Here is a 19,702-nt window from a genome sequence, read left to right on the forward strand (position 1 = left end):
AGTTCTTAGGAAACAGTAACTCTGTGACGCTGGCACCCTCCGCTGTGGGCTTGGGAGCACGAGCCGTGCAGCACTGTGTGTTACATAATTGTCCGTCCCTAGTCCAGAATATCTCATTCACCCCAGGTCCTGACATTAACGGAGATCTGTGCTCCAGCAAGAGGCCCGTGGACATGGCTGATGCTGGACCCAGGTCTTCGGAATGGAGTCGACAGGGAGGCTACCGCTTCCCTGGAGGAGGAGCTGACGACCACGGGGTCAGACTGAGGCCAGCGGACGAGAAGCCGGGGTGGCTTCATGGGGGTCAGGCTGGGACCAGTCTTAAGTCTGGAGACAGTGGGACCGTGGCTGGCACACCCTATTCGCCCCATGTGGGGGAGCGAGCGTTTTGTGGATCGTGGAGGTGCCCTGGTGGCTGTGGGCCAGCTGGCTGCGCTCCACGGGCAGGTTCGCCATAGCCTTTCTTCTGGAAATGGGAGTGCGATGATGCCCCAGCTGGAAGGACGGCAGGTGAGCTGGAGAGTCCCGTGCTCCTCACTGAGCTGCCGCAGCCACAAGCTGGGGCGCCAGGAGCCTTCCAGGAGCAGGCGTCCAACACTGTGCCGGGGGTCCTGCGATGACCCCAGACCTACCGACCTCACGGAGCCCCCCCCACAGTTGGGCTCGCCGGGGCGGAGTGCCAGCGGCACATGACCGCCGTCTCTGCCCTGGTGACGTCCTCTCCACAGCGCTGGGCCTGAGGGATGGGGCACGGCTGCCTGCACCGCTCAGAGATTCGGTTCAACTGCGTCTTCCGTCAGTGTGAACACTGGCTCTGGACACGTGACCCCCAACGGGCTCAAAACCAAGACAAGGACGTCACCTGGACCCCTGAAGGCTACTTCATTTTTTTCTTTTTTTTTTTCTCTTTGAAATTTAAAGAAAAAATTTATTGAAGATCTGAAAAACAATTCCTAAAAGATTGCCTTTTCCAGAAAACTGTAGCTACACAACGCATTACGTCTATCATGTTAACACGTGCATTAGACACAAATACAAAACCATGAAACAGGCCACCAGTCTTCAGCAGTCGGAGCAAAGGGACGATGCCTAAGGAACAGCATGGACGGCCTGCAGGATGGGCTCTTTAAGCACCATAAAAACGGAGCACAGACGGATGAGCGTGTTCAGGTGTATACACTGAATTGAACCTTTGGCACTAGGAGTCAGAGCAGTTTGTCATACGGCATTAACACGTATTATAAAACTGCATGGTGTCAAAGGGACAGAACCAGCAGCATTCAAAAGCAGCTTTGTTGTCTAGGCAATGAAACACTACAGTATGTCTCTCATTGTCCATCACTGAATACATTGGTAGTGACTTTGAAATGAAAAAAAAAGGAAAAAAGGGGCCATAACCCCTTTTATTTTCTCTGTTTAGGATCAAACAGAAAGCAAACACCAATTCTCTTGTACACTAACGTTTGCAAAGTACATCATTTGTATAAGAGGAGGACCGAACCAAAATGTGTTTACAGAAATCCAAACAGAGTGTCAGCGCCTCGCCTCACACAGCCTTCCGATGGTACTCGGGGCGGGGGTGGGGGGCGACTTCATAATCGCTAGCACTAAACAAGGGTGCAGAATTCTTTGCCAGGTACTTTAGGAAATCATGGAGAGAATTCAGCAACAATGCGGGACTCTTGTCATCCAGAGGCGTAGAGGCCAACATGGCTGCAGTTCGTACAAACCACCTCGGTGGATGCGGTGCCCTGTGCACCTGGGACGTGGGCACGTCCGGGTGGCCTGCGAGCATCTCCGCGTACTGCGGCCTCTCAAGTTTGCAGAGCAGCTGAGTCCCCAGCATCACATGGAGGTACTCCTTTATCCCGGCCACCACCTCGTTCACAGCGGACTCATTATCTGTGTCTCCTCGAGGTTTCTTGTAATTTGCATAATCCTCTGGAATGGAATCCACGTTCTTCTTGGCAGGAAGATAAAAGCTGTTTCTGCCAGGGAATTAAGTCCCAACCGTCCACAAGCCGTGGTTTCAGTTCTTCGGGAATCTTTACTTCCACTTCAACTCTGTTCATGGATGTTTCCTCATTCTCAACCGAGAATTCGGAATGAGGAAACCATTCTCTACCTACCATTCTCTACCGAGTGGCAGGATCCACTCGGGCCCTTTTCTTGCGAGGAGGCTGAGGTGTCTCCATTTCCAGGTGTTTTCTGTTTGCTCTTTTTGGTTTTCACTTCAACGCTTTTCTGCCGCAGGCCGGCCGTCTTCTTCCCCGGGGCAGTGCCTCTCGTCTCCCCTCTGCACACCACTCCTGTTCTCGCTGTTTCTGCCGCCTGGAGTCCACGTGTTTGAGTGCTCCGCTTTCTGGAACCCGTTCGTCCCAGTTTTTATTCCAACCATTGTAACGTATAAAGCATGTCGCTCGTCTGTCCTTCATGGCAACCTTCACGCACTTTGCCTCACGGAGAAGAGGCCCGTGAAAGCACAGCACTCGCTCGCCCTCCTGGAATTTGGACTCCTGTTTCGGCACCACTTATAAGCGGTTCGCCCCCGCCTCCCCCTTCTCCCACCGCCTACTCCCTACCCCACCCCGCTCCGTGTCAGACGCACCATCAGGCACCACCAGCTCCCCATCCCGGGCCCGACCTGCCAGCGCCCGCTGACCTCACACGCAGCCGAAGGCAACTTCATTTCTGGGATGAGCCACTCAGCAGGCCGAGGGGGCCGAGGGGAGAGAGAGGGGGAGTAGGGAAGGGAGGGAGACAGGGACTTAGGGGGAGAGAGGGTGCAGGGGAGACAGGGAGGGACAAAGGAAGAGAGGGGGAGGTTGGGAGAGCGAGGGGGCGTGGGGGGAAGAGACAGAGAGGAGGTGAGCCTGCTGTCGCTCGAGCGTCCCCGTCCCTGAGAACAGGTTGTGGAAGACAAGAGCACAGACGTTCTGGAAGGGGCTGCGGGCACATGTACCTCGGCTTGGCTCAGGCGCCTCCCGCTCACACCGTCACGTGGAATGCCCCGTGGCCCGTCCACGTGCCTCCCTCCCTCCGTTGTCCTCTCTCCGCTCCACCGGGTCGGCTGCATGGATGACAAATGCCGTGGCACCAACGCTCTTGGCCACGGAGCTCAGCAGCCATGCTTCAGTTTCAGAAACGCGACCTCCTTTACTCGCTCTCAGATGCCTCAAGTACACCTGGGTCCACATCCGCCCTCTTCTTTCCTTCTGGGGCATGTTTGGCCCACACCCTGAGGCCGGGGAGGAGGCATCACCACAGGGCTCCTCCCGAGGACGCACCTACCATCCGTGGAGCCGTGCCCTGCCTTCCGCGGCCAGAGGCCCGGGTCCGTGTGTGTGGACAGGTGGCTCGGGCTCCTGAGTCTTTTACTTTAGGGATAATTCGAGCACCTTCCTCATTGGAAACTGGTAACAGTTTCCGTGAGTGTCTCTGGAGGTTCCATCAACCGATTTGCTCCTTCTTCGTTAACTAATTTAGAACACGATTAAATGCCGGTTAAAAAGTTCACGTCCAGCTGCTTCTGGCGGCTCAGCCGAGAAGCAGATGTGGAATCACAGAGATGCGCCAGGCGCACTGACGGCCACCAGGGCGAGCTTGGGACGAAGGAACCAGGGCGGGGGGGCACTGTGTCCCCTGTGGCACACTCCTGACTTGGGCCTAACCCGCAGCCCATTCGCGGAACGCGGCCTCGGAGCCGACAGGAGACGAGTTCCTTCACCTCGGCTTTTCCGGGAGAAGGAGGCAGGAAGAGGACAGGCAAACCTTGTCAGAAAGCGGTGGGACGCCAGTTTTGGAGCCGCGGGAGCATCATGGAGTCCGGCACCTGCACGCAGGGGTGCAGAGTGCTCGCTGTGCCCGCAACCCTGCGCCCCTCCGGTTCTCATGGCGTGCTGGCTGAGGCACCGCCCCAGCCAAAGGGCCCAGAGACATTTTCAATGACTGATAAGGGAAAATTCATTCCTCAGTTATCACTCCCTTAACCAGAAAATTCGGTTAAGACGAACATAATTTTCTGGGAGGCAATTACCCGTTCCTGACTTGTAAGAAAAGGCACACAGTGTTCACAGCCAGTATTTGCAAAAGCAAAAATAAATTCTCCATTCAGAGGTTAGTCCCCAGGGCTCTTTGTTTAAACAGAGCCTCGACCCTAAGAACTCTCCTGAGATCCAGATTCCCTGTCCGGTCTTTCCAACCTTTTCTGTGTGTCACGGCCTGTAATACACATGGAGTGTCAGCTCAAAGGGGGTTTGTCGACAACCGCTGTGCCCCCGTCCTGCTACGGGAGGCCCTCTGCTCCGCTCCGCTCTCAGTCGTCACCTACACACACCGCACACGGCCCTGCCAGGGCCCCAAGCAACGTGCCCCTGGGCTCCCTATGTCACCTGCCCTCGTCTCTGCCCTGCTGCCCAGGAGGGAGGCTCGGGGAGGCCGTCAGCAGCTTCGGGGTCTGCGAAGGGGCAGGTCAGGTGGAGATGTGCTCAGTTGGGTTTGCTGGGACTTTTCTACGTGTCTCCCTCTCATCTCTGAGTGCAGGTGGGTTTTCGGATTTCCAACTGTATTGTTATCATGAAGGCAGCCCTGCAAACCGTCCAAGCTCCCAGCCTTTCAGAGCGTGTGTCTGCCCCTGTGACCCACCACCTCCTAGGTCTGTGTCCAGCCTGTACACATGCCGCCAAGATACTGAGATGAACGCTTGCCCCAAAGTCATGTGCCACATCTCACGCTGTCTGGTTCAGATTTCCCAGCTCCTCCCATCACAGACGACCAAAAGTTCACCAAACGTTAACACATGAGAACAGATGCGTTTTGATGTGTTGAGAGCTGGCACCCGCCCAAAGCATACTCTGACATCACGTATGCGGTTGGGTGTTACGAAGGCACCAGCCCACGTCAGCAGGTACTCCAGCAGACGCTGCTAGAACACCCACCGTGTGAAATCCCGCTGCAGGCTGGCTTCCCAAGGCATCGCCCACACTCCCACGGAACGCGCTGGGCTAGGAGGTTTGCGGGATTTAAGCAGGAAATGTTGCTCGTTCCTCCCCTGCCCCCCAAGGGCCAATATATCCATCATCCAGGAGTGGTAACGTGACCCATGGTCAACATATCAGTGCAGATAAAATGCCAAACACAAACGTAAAATTATCTCAAGTCCCTCCGCTCTCGGGATCCCTTCTCTGCTGGTGGCTAGAGTCCCCCGGATTCCGCACCCCTCCATCACAGCCACCTCCTGTGTCTGTCCTAGATCGGCTGTCCCCTCCACTGCCCTGTCACACACTTCATGACCCACGCGCCTAGACAGCATTTACATTCAGGCTGTGATTTTATCACTCCCTGAAGATAAAAACGTCAACAGATTCTGACAATTTCAGTTGTACTTAAAAAGTAGACACAGAACATTATTTCATTAAACTCAATAAAAAGATGTTAGAAACTGACTTTTGGATTTAGCTGCGTCCCGTGTGGTGCGTCCTAATTTCATCAGAAAACAAGGCAAACTGTTGGATCTGTTTCCAAACAACATGTGCTCGTGGGTCCCATATTTTTGTTGTTTTCTTCCTTTTTCTATAGCGCATCAGACTGACACTTTGGTTTGTCTCTAGTTCCATTAAAACTGGGTGACAACACGTGTACGTTAAACACGGAAAAACCCATCCTCTGTGGACAGTAAGCTGACCGCTCAGTGTCATGAGTCTGGACGTTGTGTCCGAGGACCTGTTAATTGAGTGCAGTCTGGTCATCATCTGAATTGTGCGTAATGCTGTTTATAAAGCTCTTCCTTCCAATTTGGCTGCTCCTATTTGTTTGTTTGTTTATTGTTATTTGAGAGAGAAAGAGAGAGAGCATGAGCAGGGGAGAGGGGAGGAGGGAGAGAATGTTAAGCAGCTCTCATGCTCAATGCAGAGCCTGAGTCGGGGCTCGATCCCACGACCCTGGGATCATGACCTGAGCAGAAATCAAGAGTCAGGTGCCCAACCGTCTAAGCCACCCAGGCGCCCCTCATGTATTTTTAAATATTGATTCCCTACTGACATTTATAAGGAACTTATAATTTTCAGTAGGATGAATTCACATGGTTCAGGGATCACAACCCCAAGACAGAAGTGTCTCTGAGAGACACAGACCACGGGCTGTAGTGATGTCCTGGCCATCTGGGCTTGGAGGCAGTGGCACATGGGACTGACGTGTTCATCCTCTGACCTCTGAGGTTTCACGTGGCACGTGGCCGGGTGGCAGTACAAACAAGGTTCCCTACCTTCACCTCTATTTGTTTGGTGTCTGGATGCTGGAACAGCAGCTTTACGCGAGCGTTTCCGTCATCCGAAGATCCCTTAAGCTGAGAAAATTTAAATCTCCAGAGCACATTCTGAAAAGGAATGAAATTAATCGGTTATTTAGAAACGGGAGCTCATTTATTTAATTCATATTTAGTCATACGTTAAATACTCTATGTATACAGATGCAGACATTTGCTTAATTTTCTTATCGGCCCTGAGCATGTGATAACTTGCCAGAATCCACCTTCCCACCCTTCATTCTGTGCGCACGGACCGCCTCTGTCCGTGCACTGGGCTCCAGGCGTCCACGGCCACACTCCCCACCTGCCCCCCCGACTTTCTCCTTCCTGCACTCTGGCGGCCAGCATCATATGGTCAACGCTCCTTTCTCTGCCTATAAGACTTAAAAATCCACTCAGAGGCCGCTTGTTGCTACAGAGCATGAGACACGGTCCGGAGCACAGACGGTGAAAACCTTCGATCCGTGGACATGTTCCCACCTGGGGCTACGTGCAAATCACTCCCCATTCGTTTCTCTGGAACCAACAAGAAGAAGGTGGATGGTTACCTGTTACTACTGTCTGCTAAGGTTCTCCAGACATGAGATGTGCTTTGTAAGTTCTTGTTGTTTAATAGAAGAAAAAGTCTGCAGCTAATAAATACCCTGCGCCTGGCTCCTCTGACCGATGGACAGACAGACGGATGGCGAGCTCAAGGGCTCCTACCGGGGGGGGGGGGTCGTCCCCCAAGATGACACACCCACACGCGGCCAGAGAGGGGTACGTGGGGCCTCGACGGGGCAGAGGGAGGACTCGAAACTGCTCTTCAGGTGAGAGCTGCGAAGTCTCGGCTCTGATCTCCTGGAACCCAGGATTTCGTGGAGCATGAGGCCAGAAAGACGAGTTCACAGCGGGGCCGACGGCTCCTCCTTGCTGCAGGCCAGCTGCTAAGTGGCTCATCGTGAGGACACGAGCACGGAGGTCACACAGACCTGGCTGAAGGCCGAGCAGCGGCACCTGTACCACGGAGCCTGTCCACAGAGCCTGTCCACGGAGATCTGTGCACAGAGCCTGTCCACGGAGATCTGTGCACAGAGTCTGTCCACGGAGATCTGTCCACAGAGCTCTGTGCACGGAGCCTGTCCGCGAAGATCTGTGCACAGAGCCTGTCCACGGAGATCTGTCCACAGAGCTCTGTGCACAGAGCCTGTCCACGAAGATCTGTGCACAGAGCCTGTCCACGGAGATCTGTCCACAGAGCCTGTCCACGAAGATCTGTGCACAGAGCCTGTCCACGGAGATCTGTGCACAGAGCCTGTCCATGGAGATCTGTGCACGGCCTCACTGTGGCCTTGACGTTGGATGGGGCACACGGAATCCTTTTTGCATTCGGTGTTCCTGCAAATGGAGACTGCTGCTGTTCTAAGCACCAGGACCCCTGTTGTCAAAGCTCCACCCAGCCTCCCGTGCTCCTGCAAGGAGGGCGACAGTGAGGTTCCAGCTGGCAGCCCCCCACTTAGATCACAGCTCCCGCTCTGCACCCCTGACTGTTGTCAGCCATCCTGGGCATCGCGGGCGTTTACAGCATCTGTGATCTCTGCCCACCAGAGGCTGGCGGACACTCCCCTTCAAGTCATAACAATACGAGACGCCCCCAGACATTTCCAGACGTCCTTGAGGACAAGCCCACCCCCATGGGAGCTGCGAGGGGCTCCTGAATGGGCTGCAGGGATTAATTCGTAGATGAGAGTATTCAAAGGTTTTAGAGCACAGGTCTGGAAACACACCCTTGAGAACGTTCTGGAGATGAGGTGTCCCTGGCTCAGGGCCGACCCACTGCAGGCCACAGGCCAGGCACAGACAGTGCTGGTCCGGCCGATGCTCTCCCAGCCCTGCGTTCTGAACGAGCAGCTTGGACTTTAAAATATTGTAAATGTTGTGTCAGGAAATAATTGGCTAAGGTGACGACTCAGGCCTGTCAGAGGTGCTGGTGGAAACAGCTGCTCAGGACGTGGGTTTACATCCAGGATGAGGGAGACCAGCCACAGCTGCGCATCTGGGGAACCAGCACCTGATGAGCCCACCAGTAACAGGGGCCATACTCGCACCAGAATGTTCCGGTTTTACTCTAGGCGGTAGTTAATGTTCCCTCAGTGCGGGTGGGGGGGGGGGTCTTTCCCTGGAGCAGGACCCAGGAAACCCAGCCCGCGATGGTGTGGGTGCTGTTGCGGGCACCGTGTAGCCAGGGCTCCTGTGAGGGCACAACCCCGACGCCCGTGCCTCTGACCGTAACAGCGCGTCGCCCCGGCCCCCGGCAGTGCCTGCTGACCCCTTACCTTCGTCTTGCTGTCAGAGCAGGTGAATCCCAGCGCGAAATCCACCGTGAAACACAGCATTTCTCCTTGCCAGCTGCACGTGTACGTTTTGGACTAGAAAAGAGCATTAGTTTCAACAGAACAGTCTTTAGCCATGGAGTTTAACATCAGTCAGCTAGTCGCAAAACCCCCACGACCAGAAACGACAGTTGTAAAAGTGCCAACGATGTGCACACAGGCAGCGCTTCTGCTCCATTTCCACGTGCGCAGGACTCCGCGTCATCCCTGCCTTCCGCAGCGGGTTCTCAGGAGCGCTGTGCTCCGGGAGGCCCCGGCTGCAGCTCAAGCCACGAACCCCCACGGCCATCGGCGCAGCCCACGCCGGCACCCGCCAAGTTACTCTGCCCGGCGGGGAGGTGGCACCCACCGCCCCAGCAGGTGGCAGCAACCTGAGCCTCGGTGAGGGACAGGCCCAGCCGGACGGCAAGTGCTCCCGGACACCCTTCCTGCCAGCCCAAGCGCACCCACCAGCAGCACGAAGTGGTCACTGGCCCATTTCTGGGTGTGAACACACACGGACAACCATCACATATGCAACGCTTACGTAACACAGCAGTAAGCCTGACGGAAATCACAGGCTAGTATCAGGGTAATGGTCATCAGACCTTTCTGGAAAGTTTGTAAATGTATCCAATGAGTTTAATTGTGAGGTCACTGGTGAACACAGTGCAGAGATTACCCAACCAAACGAGTAACACTTTAAGAGAAAAGCGCGATTTTAACATGAATTCAGAGGAGGCCTGAAGGTGGCGTGGTCCCACCTGACTGCCCTGACGCTCTGTCTGGTGAGGGGAGCGAAGACGCCTGAAGAGAGGCCAGTCCCCTCCAGGTCACTTGTGGAAATGTTGTGCATTTAGGCAAAATCAACATAAGCTACACAATTAGGTTGACCGTTTCAACCTAAATCTGACCAAAACCATAGCAGGTAAACTGAAATTCCAATAAGCTTCCTGCACACGACGAAAACAATCTGAAACTTAATTGTGCAGTTAAACTGGTGCTTCTGGTAACGAACCAGTAACTACCTTTTAATGACCCCATAAATCTATCTCACCTAAGTGCTACTTAACATTCGCTCGGTTTTCTCTCGGGTCCTCTGGGCTTATTTTCTTCAGGAGACATAAATCCTATCTGTCCTACTCCACATGCTGTCACAAAACTCTCACTGATGTGTTTCATTTTGAATACCGCAAGCTTGAGATTTCTTAAAAATGTATCTGGAAGATTGATTTAAGCATTTAAGGAAATTACGTTGTGCATATTTCAATGTCAAGTGCTTTACAAACATCAATTAATTACACGTCACGGCACCATTCCAGGACACGAAATAGCAATCATGTTGGAAAGAAGAAAATCAATAAGAAAGTTAAATGACTTACTCAAGGTTACTTCTCAGTCTCCTACAAATTCGACAAATATTAAAAGGGCAGCAAATCTCTCTCAGGTGCGTGCACACGCACACTGGTGAGGACCGGTGAAAACGCCTCTGTAACTTCACGCTACCTGTGACACCCAGAAAACCTACGTCACAGCTGCCCGTCCAGCGAGAAGGGACGTTCGGGACTGGCCGGGCCCGGCCACCCCGTGGAGGAAGGCACCTTTCTGGGCCTCAGTTTCCCCGGATGAAAACATCTAAGGAAGTATGTGGCACGTGGGGGACGCCCTACCGGCAGAGTGAATACAAGAACACAGACGTGGTTGCGGGAAACCACAAGCCACACCCAGACACTTGGGAACAACCGAACAGCCCACACGAGACTTCCTGTGCCTCATTTATGTGAAGAGTCCTAAATCCCTCCCTGGACTCGTTTGCTCTTGCTTTGGACAAAACCCTAACACGACCTGGACTTGTTCCGGGGCCACGGCGCACTGGAAGAGGCAGCCGGCCCGCGGGTCCTACACACAGGTCTATGCGGACCAGACGCAGCAGCAACACGGAAGCCACGAAGCTGACCGACGGCCCTAATGCGAGCGGCTCAAGCAGGTGGGCCCTGTGGGCCGGGGACGATGTGCCTCGGGACGCACCCCAGGTGAGGCAGGCGGACGCCTGAGTATCGTGCCCAGCTGCCAGAAGCTGAGGTCATTTGAATGTTCTGATGAACTGGGCAGAGAGGACATTTTGGAATTTACCCGCCAAAAAGTAATTCCGGATTTGGCTGGAACTAAAGGGACCTCTGAGTATCTAAAAAATGTGCTGGTTAATGACATTCGATAAGTGAAATCATGATTTTGATAAAATCACCTGTAAATTAAATTCGTGTCGCCAAGTGTCAGAGGGTGTTACTAATTGGAAACCACTTCACCCCCTTCCGAACGGGTCGGCTGGAAGGGGCCCCTCGTGCGGCCAGTGCTGTCGGGCCCCACCTGCTCCCAGCTTGCCTGGGGCTGCGCCCGCTTCTCCGAGGACAGCTCCTACCCGGGCCCTCCCCACCGCGCGGCCCTGACCGCCACACAAACGCCTGCCATCGCGGAGCTGTCCACAGCCACCTTTCCTTCTTTTCCCGGAAAGGCTGGCTCACAGTGGAGCCTGGAGTGCGAGGGGCTCGCAGACGGGGAGACCCACGTCCCATCCACATGGCACAGGTGACAGTGTAAACGGGAAACCTAGAAAGCTGTTAGAGGAAGACACGGGACGGAACCGCCCTGACCTGGAACGAAACCCGGAGATCTTAGAAACGACACCAAGAACAAGCCAGGAAAGAAGAAATCTTGAATCGGACCTCATCAGAACGAGAACTCCGCTCTGCGACCCACACGAAACGTACTCTTCTCTCGTCAGGCGGAGTGCCTCCCGCGTTGCTGGGTGTGCCCGACATTCGTGGACAGCCCTGACATCCCACGTATCTAACCAGTCCCACGTCGATGCACAGGCGGGTTGTTTGAGGATTTGGACAGCAGCTGCCACCAAAGCTTCTGTGCACAACAAGGCAAGGAGCGGGATGTCTCCGTCTTAGGGTGGCTGTGCGTTTAATGCAGGGACTGGCCAGACTGGTCACGTCACTTTACATCACCACCAGCCACGTGCCAGACTTCCCATCCCTCCACGTCCTCACCTACGTGTGGTATCCGTCCTTGGGCGTTTAAATTTCAGTCCTGCTAACAGGTGTGCAATTTGCACTCTCCTCCTAACGACTCTGAGCGTATTCTCACGTGATGGTTTCCGGTCTGCACATCTTCTCTCATGGACTGTGTACTCAAATGTTTTGCCCAAATTTTGTTGGTTTGGTTGTTTTCCTCATTATTGAGCTTCGAGATCTCTTTATAGATTATGGCTGCAAGCCCTTTGTGAGATCTACGCCTTGCAAGTATTTCCTCCCACATTTTGGCATCTTTTTCACGTTTCCTGGCACTTGTCTTTCAACTAATACCCGTTTTTTATTTTGATGAAGTCCAAATTATCATTGTTTTCCTTTTATGTGGATTGTGGTTTTGGTTTTATATCTGAGAAACATTTGCATCACTAAGGGTCAGAAAGATTTTACCTACTATTTTCTTCCAGAAGTTTTATAGTTTTGCATTTATACTTCTGTCTATGACCCATTTTTTTAAAATATGAAATTTATTGTCAAACTGGTTTCCATATAACACCCAATGCTCATCCCAACAGGTGCCCTCCTCGATGCCCACCCCACCCTCCCCTCCTTCCCACCCCCCATCAACCCTCAGTTTATTCCCAGTTTTTAAGAGTCTCTTATAGTTTGCCTCCCTCCCCAACTTTTTTTTCCCCCTTCTTCTCCCCCATTGACCCATTTTTTAAAATGTTTATTTATTTTTGACAGAGAGAGACAGAGCCTGAGTAGGGGAGGGGCAGAGAGCGACACACACACAGAATCCGAAGCAGGCTCCAGGCTCCGAGCTGTCAGCACAGAGCCTGACGCGGGGCTCGAACTCACGGACCGCGAGATCACGACCTGAGCCAAAGTCGGACGCTCAACCGAGTGAGCCACCCAGGCGCCCCTGTCTATGACCCATTTTGAGCCTATGTTCATAGATGGTGTGGGGTATGGATTGAAGTCCATTTTTTTGCATAAATACCCAATTGTTCCAGCAGGCCTTGTCCGAGACTTCCATCCTCCCCTGAAGGGCCGTTCCGTGCCAGAGGACATGGTCTATGTCTGTGTAGGTCTACTTCTGGATTCTGGATTCTGCCGGTCTTTGTGGTAACCGCACACGGTCACAATGGCCCCAGCTTCTCCAGCTTTGGGATCAGGCAGTGTAGGTCCCCGCGTTTTGCTGTTCCTTTTCCAGTTACCTAAGACATCTTCTGTCCCTCCATTCCCAACATGAAGTTTAGAATCATCTTGTCAGAGTCCACATACGAGGCTGCTGGGACGGCACCTGGAATCTCATCGACGGATCGGCGGCAGGGTCACTGACCTTTTAGCATCTTTGTGACTTCTGGGCCGTGCACGAGTCTAGGTCTCCACTTACGTGAGTTTCCTCTAACTTGTCTCTGAGCCACGCTTTGCGGTTTTGTTACAAGTCTTTTATGTGTTTCAGATTTGTCCACATTATTTCATATTTTTGATGCTGTTACAAGTATTTTTTGTTGTCTGCTCTTTATATCAGGAAACGAAATGGATGTTTACATATTGACCTTGGATCTTGCAACTTCTTCTTGTAGCTGAACTCCCTTCTCTTGCAGATTCCACCTGAGTTTCTAGTAGGAATGTCATGAAATCTGTGGGTAAAGACAGTTTTACTCTTTCCCTTTCAACCTGGTGTCTCTTATTCATCTTTCTGGCTGTGGTCCTGGCTACTGCCTTCGGTAAATATCAATACAAGTGATGACAGGGGACAGCTTTGCCTATGCTCAGTCTTCGGGGACACAGTCTCTGGCCACTAAGCAGGATGTTACCTGTGGGCACTTCTGTGCCTTCCTAGCAGGTTAAGGAAAGTTTCTTCCATTTCTAGTTTGCTGAGTTTGTTAGATCAGATACGAAGTTGGATTTTGTCAAATATTTTCCTGGGTCTGTTGAAATGATGATAGGATTTTTCTCTTTTAAATTGTTAGCCTGATAGATTAATTTGATTGATTTTATTAAAAAATTTTTTTTTAATGTTTATTTTATATTTTAGACAGAGACAGAGCATGAACGGGGGAGGGTCAGAGAGAGAGGAAGACACAGAATCCGAAGCAGCCTCTAGGCTCTGAGCCGTCAGCACAGAGCCCGACGCGGGGCTCGAACTCACAGACCGCGAGATCATGACCTGAGCTGAAGTCGGACACTTAACCCACTGAGCCACCTAGGTGCCCCTAATTTGATTGATTTTAGACATAAAACCAATGGTATTTTCCTAGGATAATTTTTTAACTTGACATATTATTCCTGTTATAGAAGAAGTTACTGGATTTTATTAGGTAAAACTGTGTTTAGAATATTTATCTACACCCGTAAAGGACAATGGTCCATAGCTGTGTTTACTTTGCACAACCTTGTCCAACACTGGCCGTGGGGTGATGCTGGGCTCGTGGGAGCTTGAAAGCATTGCCTCCTACTTCCAATTTTCTGGGTTAGTTTGTGTGATTAGTTTTTCCTTTTTTTAATGTTTAGTACAACTCATCAACGACTCCATTTGGGACTGGAATTTCCTTCGTGGGAAAGGACTTAGCAAAAACTCCACTTTTAAACCACAAATGGTATCATTTGGGTAACTCGTCTCCCCTTGAGGGAGGCTTGGTGGTTTGTGTCTTACGAGGATTGTGTCCATTCTGAGTTGTCAGATTTGTGTTAATTTTTAGAAATTGTTTATGTAATGTTCCCTGACTGTGTCTTTAAATATCTGGGTAGTGACATTTTGTCCCTCATTCTTAATGCTTTTCCTTTTCATCAGTCTGGCAAGACTTTAATTTTTTGATCTTATAGAATCAAATTTTAGTTTCACTGATTTTCTGTTTTTCTTTGGTTTTCTGTCTAGTTCACTGATTTCTACTCCGACTTATATTTTTTTGCTTACTTTGGGTCAGACTGCCTGTTGTTTGTTTCCAGTTCCTTAGAAGAGGTTTGTTCTCTGGCTTCAGCGGCTGCTCGAGGCCACAGGACGTCAGACCGTAGAGTGACCCACGCTGCCCTGAGGTCGGTCCGGGCTCCGGCCACGTCTCCCATCAAGACAGACAGGAGAACAAGTGTGTGTGCACAAGCGTGTGAGTGCAAGAATGATGTCTGGAGATTCTTTTCCAGCAAAAAAGGACAAATCATCAGCCGGGTGACATTCAGCTAACAAGCGGCAAAAGTTAACTTGGTTGTTTTTGTCTGGTAGAGTCGGAAGACGCCTCCGTCCGGCGGGATGAGCCAGCCGAGGGCCTGTTTAGGAGGCTGCTCTACCCCCCCTCCCCGAGCAGGTTTTCCATCTACCCAGCAGGGGCGTCTGGAAGCACCCACATTACAGCGTCTGCGTTCGGTGGGTTTCCCGAGGGCTCTGTGGACTGTCCCAACAACCCCGACTTCCCTCATTAATAAAGGAACTAAATGACATCTTTGGGCACGTGTTCACCTTACGTTTCCTTGAGAGTCATGACCTCAGCTTTACACAGTCTCCGTTTACTGGAGCCGGACAGGCTGCAGGTGCGGAGGCTGGTGGGAGGGGCACCCGCTCTCGGGGGTTCGCAGAGTACGGACGCCGGCCACACGCCCCGTCTGAGCATCGTCCTGGCCCAACAAGCAGCACAGTTATCTGCTGTGGAACCAAAATCTGTGAATGGAAAGCACCCCCTGCTGCTCTGGCAGGTGTCCCACGACCAGCAGGGGAGACGGTCTAAGCAGACACGGGGACCTCAAAGCTCAGCCGGTGGGGCCGGCGAGCCCTGGTTTGTCTGTAGGACGGCGAGGGTCTCGGTGCCTCGTCCTGTGAGCTCAGAAGCAGCCCACCCGATGCAGATACTCAGACCGCAGGCTGCTGCGAGGACACAGATCCTGTTTCGTTTTTCTTAAATTCCAACAGGATGTGGCTGGTACAATTAAAATTTAGGTACACTGATGTGGACAAAACGCACAGCACTTTGCACGTCACCCAGCACCACGTGCACCCGATGCTGAAATAGGAGCAAACATTGTTTGAAGAGTGGACGGCGGGACCGTGGACCACGGGGGGACCACGGCACAGGGACAGGACAGTGGGACAGTCTCGGCGGGACCCTGGCCTGCAGGCGACACAGCATGTACAGCCAGAGGACCTCCGTCTGGTGCCTGAGGGCACCCGTGGAGGTCTGTGACACAGGTGTCACTCGAAACGACATTAGTTAAACGTGTTGAGCTGGAGACGGGCAGGGGTTTTAAATACCTGCTGGCACACCCCTGATTTGGAGGTTTTCTCTGTGGGGTGCTGACCCTGCTGAGGTGCCCTGAGACGCTGCTGTGAGGAAACGGGCCACAAGTTCAAGTCCAGAACTTTCTTCCTGACATCCTTATGGGGAAGCAGGGATGCGGTGACAGCCGGGCGGATGAAGCTCGCAGCCTGACGCACACGGGAGGAGAACACGTTACAAACGTGTAAACCTTCTCGAGGTTTGAAGGCGGGGCCTCGGGAGGGGCAGAGTCCAAGCCAGGAACAGGAGAGACGCTGAATCAGGCAGAAATGGACGGGGCTGCGGAGGGGCCACTGAGCCCTTCCGAACGTGAGTCTTCTCATCAGTGAAAGAAAGAACACAGAAAACAGGGTCGCGTCTCAGATTTACTTTAAAAGATTAACACAGGGTACAAACTGCACACGGCCTGGCACGGAGGCACGTTAAGATTAGTGTAATTCCCAGGGTTGCCTGGGTGGCTCAGTCGGTTAAGCGTCTGACTTCAGCTCAGGTCATGATCTTGCGGTTTGTGGGTTCGAGCCCCGCGTCAGGCTCTGTGTTGACAGCTCGGAGCCTGGAGCTACTTCGGATTCTGTGTCTCCCTCTCTCTCTGCTCCTCCCCCACTCGTGCTCTGCCTCTCTCTCTCAAAAATAAACATTAAAAAAAACTTAAAAACAAATTAGTGTAATTCCCAGAGTGGCTCTCGTGTGCACACTATAATCGTTAATTTCAGAGGAAGTGAAGGAGTTTAGGGAAATATTTTGCCCAAGTTCACGGAGGGAGAAACTGGCCACACATTCCAGAGCACGTCTGCTGTCCTTCCCGCCTCCGAGTCCAGAAAACTGAGAAATCGGGACAGAGTCCCCGGGACTGGATGCCACACCAGGGGGCAGGAATCCCGCAGGATCCTGCTTCGGAAAGTGGGCGTGACGATTCAGACTGGGGAGGTCTTGGGGGAACTTCCTGTCCTGTACACGGAGACCCCACCACACAAGCCGACCCCTCATCTGGTGGACGGTCACCGGACGGTCACCGTCGCGGCCACGCTCGTCCTCGCCTGCCCAAGAAAGACCCTCGCCATCTCAGTCCTGGATTGTGGAGAGACTCCCCGGAACCCGCCGGCACGCTGCCCTCCCGTCCTGATCCAGACCCGGCGTCCTCCCTTCTACCCGCTGCCCCGCCAGCCCGTCTCTGGCTCTCCCCTCTCCCTATTTGCCCAAATACCGAGGACTCTGCAAGGGGAGCCGCCACCCCCTCCGGAGGGACTTCCCGACCATACAAGCACCGGTGTCCCGTCCCCACTCTGGACCCAGGGGAGAAAGTCTGTTCTTTAAGGAGAGGCACCGTAATCACCCAGGGCGGTTCGGACCCTCGATCTGTTCCGACCGGCAGGGGCGAGACCGGCCTGCAGCCTCCGGGGCCACGGGGCATCAGGGTGCGTCTCCTGGGGTGCCCGTCCGCGACGCCTCCTTCCCCCACACACTGGGATGTCCCCCTGCCTGCAGCACAGCTGGGGACACTGGAGACCAGCCGCCCGGCACACGCGGTGATGCAGAATGCCGTCTTCTTCCCACTTTCTGGGGCTGCAAGTGTGGTCACGATGAGTGTCCCTCAAGCTCCCATTTCTCCGCTGTGTTCAGGGCTCAGGGCTGTGAACAGTCGCCGGACGGGCCAATGAGTCCCCGCGACAGGGGAGTCGGTGTTCAGTGCCTCAGGACCCTTGCATCACCTGCCTGCTGGGGTCACGGAGCCGGCGCCTCTGGCATGTGGCCGCTGGGCGCAACGGAACCACATCCGGGGGCCGCCCAGCCGGAGAGGGGGGCCCGGGGGAAGCCGTGACGTGTGTTTCTAGGAACATCTGAGTGTGACGTCGCCATGCAGACTGGCAGGTCGCAGTGACGCCCAGTCAGGGACCCCCAGGCCCGAGCAGCCGCGGGCGAGTCAAAGCCACGCGGGGCCTTCCATTGAGAATGCACGCTCCCAGACGAGGCGTGATCTCCTCTGCACCAGGGCCGACGACACGGGGCTGGAGGTGGCCGCACGGTTGGCGGGAAGTCCCCTCCCTGACATCGCCGTGTGGACCTTCTGCCCTTGAGGGGTCCCACCGCTAACGACGCCGGGGGTCACGACCCCTGCCTGCTCACGCATTTGACGTACGCACGTTTCTGTACCCTGCCGACAAGGGCAGAAGCTCAGTCGTGTGAACCACGTCATATTCTCCCTCGGGTCCTGATGGCGGGAGCAAGGCCACCGGGTGCCTCGTCCGTGACAAACGCCCGGGGGACTTCAACGCAAATGAGCCACCTGCGCCGTCTGCTGGGAGCAGCCTGTGGGCAGCGTGGCTCGTCAGGGGCGTGGACGTGCCCCCCGCCCCCTCCGTGGAAAGCCCGTGGCTCTCTGCAAACGTGAAATGCGCCCCATCGCGCTCTCCCGTGGTGACCCGTCACCTGCCACGGACGCCGACCTGGTGGCTCAGGTCAGAATGCTCAGCTTTCAAGATTCGCTTTCGTCTGGAACGGCGGCGCACCTGATGGCGAGGTCGCGCCCCACCCGAGTTCTCCCGAGGGAGGGTGGGAGGCGCTTACCCTGCTTCTCTGAACTTCCTTGAAAGTGGCCCTCTGGAAAGACCTCTCCCAGGCGGCCAGCTCGCTCCCCAGGTCCACGCTGAAGACGCGACTCTGGCCGTGGCCGACCAGGACGCTGAAGCTGAACGGCCGCTGGGGCGCGAAGCCGGGAGGACCCAGGTGACAGTCTTCGTGGAGCCAGCCGTCGTCCGCCAGCCAGAGCTGGAAAACAGAACGCGTCAGGGCGTTAGTGCGGGAGGGGGTCCCGACCGAGGGCCGAGGCCCCACGGCCACCAGATGGGGACACGGAGCCACTGCGGACCCGGCCACACGGGGAGCCCCGTTCAGGGCAGGGCCGTCCTCCCACGTGGCAGCTGTGGAGATGAGCCCGAAACAGATTTAGGTAAATTCCACCCAAAGCAGCTTCCACTTAAAATAGCGGTAACCACAGCGTCCGCTTCAGTGTCTCACGGGAAGGTCAGGTCACGGGACCCGGGTGCCCCGGTCTGGCATGAACACGGCCCTAACCAGGCCCCTCGCCGCCGGGTCGCGGGGCATCACCGGCTCTTCTGTCCTGGGCAAAAGGACCCCTGCTCAGAACCCCCCCGAGGCACCACAGGACCCCCAGCCGTCCAAGGCGTACTTGTACCATCCCAGGGTCCTGGCCACACAGAACCAATGTCCAGAAACATCCCGAGAGCAAAGGTTAAGGCAGAGGAGCCCTGGATGCCGTGGGCTCTGCACACAGACATCGGGTGTGTGCACTTCCTTCCCGAGTCGGTGGCGGACGCGGCTAAGGAGAGGGTGACTCTGGGCCTCACTGGTCTCGGGTCAGCACAGCCCAGGACTGGACGCTCAGGGGACGCAGTGCTGCACGCGGCAGGCAGCGCCCGGCGAGTCTCCCCTCCCTCTGTGTGCTGGCCTGCACACGCACCTCTTCTGCTCTCCACACACACACACACGTACTCGCACACGCCCCTCTTCCCGTCCACACACACACGTACTTGCATACGCATACTCACACACGCACACACACGCACACATGTACGTAAGCGTGCACCTTCCTCTGCTCACAGCGTGCTCCGGCCTGCACCCGCCCCTCATCCCGCTCTCCACACGCACACACATCTGCACACACGCGCGCACCCGCACTGCCCAGGCGCTGACCCTCCACGTGGACTGTGCCTGAACCAC

General features: G+C 54.5%; 1 protein-coding gene and 1 pseudogene across 2 annotated transcripts in view; both read right to left on the bottom strand.

Annotated features, from left to right (window-relative positions):
- Window positions 1–19,702, bottom strand: part of SNTG2 (syntrophin gamma 2) — a 180,448-nt gene that overhangs the window by 11,178 nt on the left and 149,568 nt on the right. For both annotated transcript variants that reach the window (XM_053891208.1, XM_019435837.2), the window contains 3 exons: window positions 18,530–18,730; window positions 8,620–8,712; window positions 6,263–6,373 (listed from right to left, as the gene is read on the bottom strand). In XM_053891208.1, the coding sequence (XP_053747183.1) occupies window positions 6,263–6,373; window positions 8,620–8,712; window positions 18,530–18,730 (405 nt within the window). The remainder of the gene's footprint in view (window positions 1–6,262; window positions 6,374–8,619; window positions 8,713–18,529; window positions 18,731–19,702) is intronic.
- LOC109258746 (mortality factor 4-like protein 1) lies at window positions 900–2,531 on the bottom strand (annotated as a pseudogene).

This window comes from Panthera pardus, unplaced genomic scaffold (genome assembly GCF_024362965.1).
Source record: "Panthera pardus isolate Hobbes unplaced genomic scaffold, ASM2436296v1 HiC_scaffold_26, whole genome shotgun sequence".
NCBI classification, from domain to species: domain Eukaryota; kingdom Metazoa; phylum Chordata; class Mammalia; order Carnivora; family Felidae; genus Panthera; species Panthera pardus.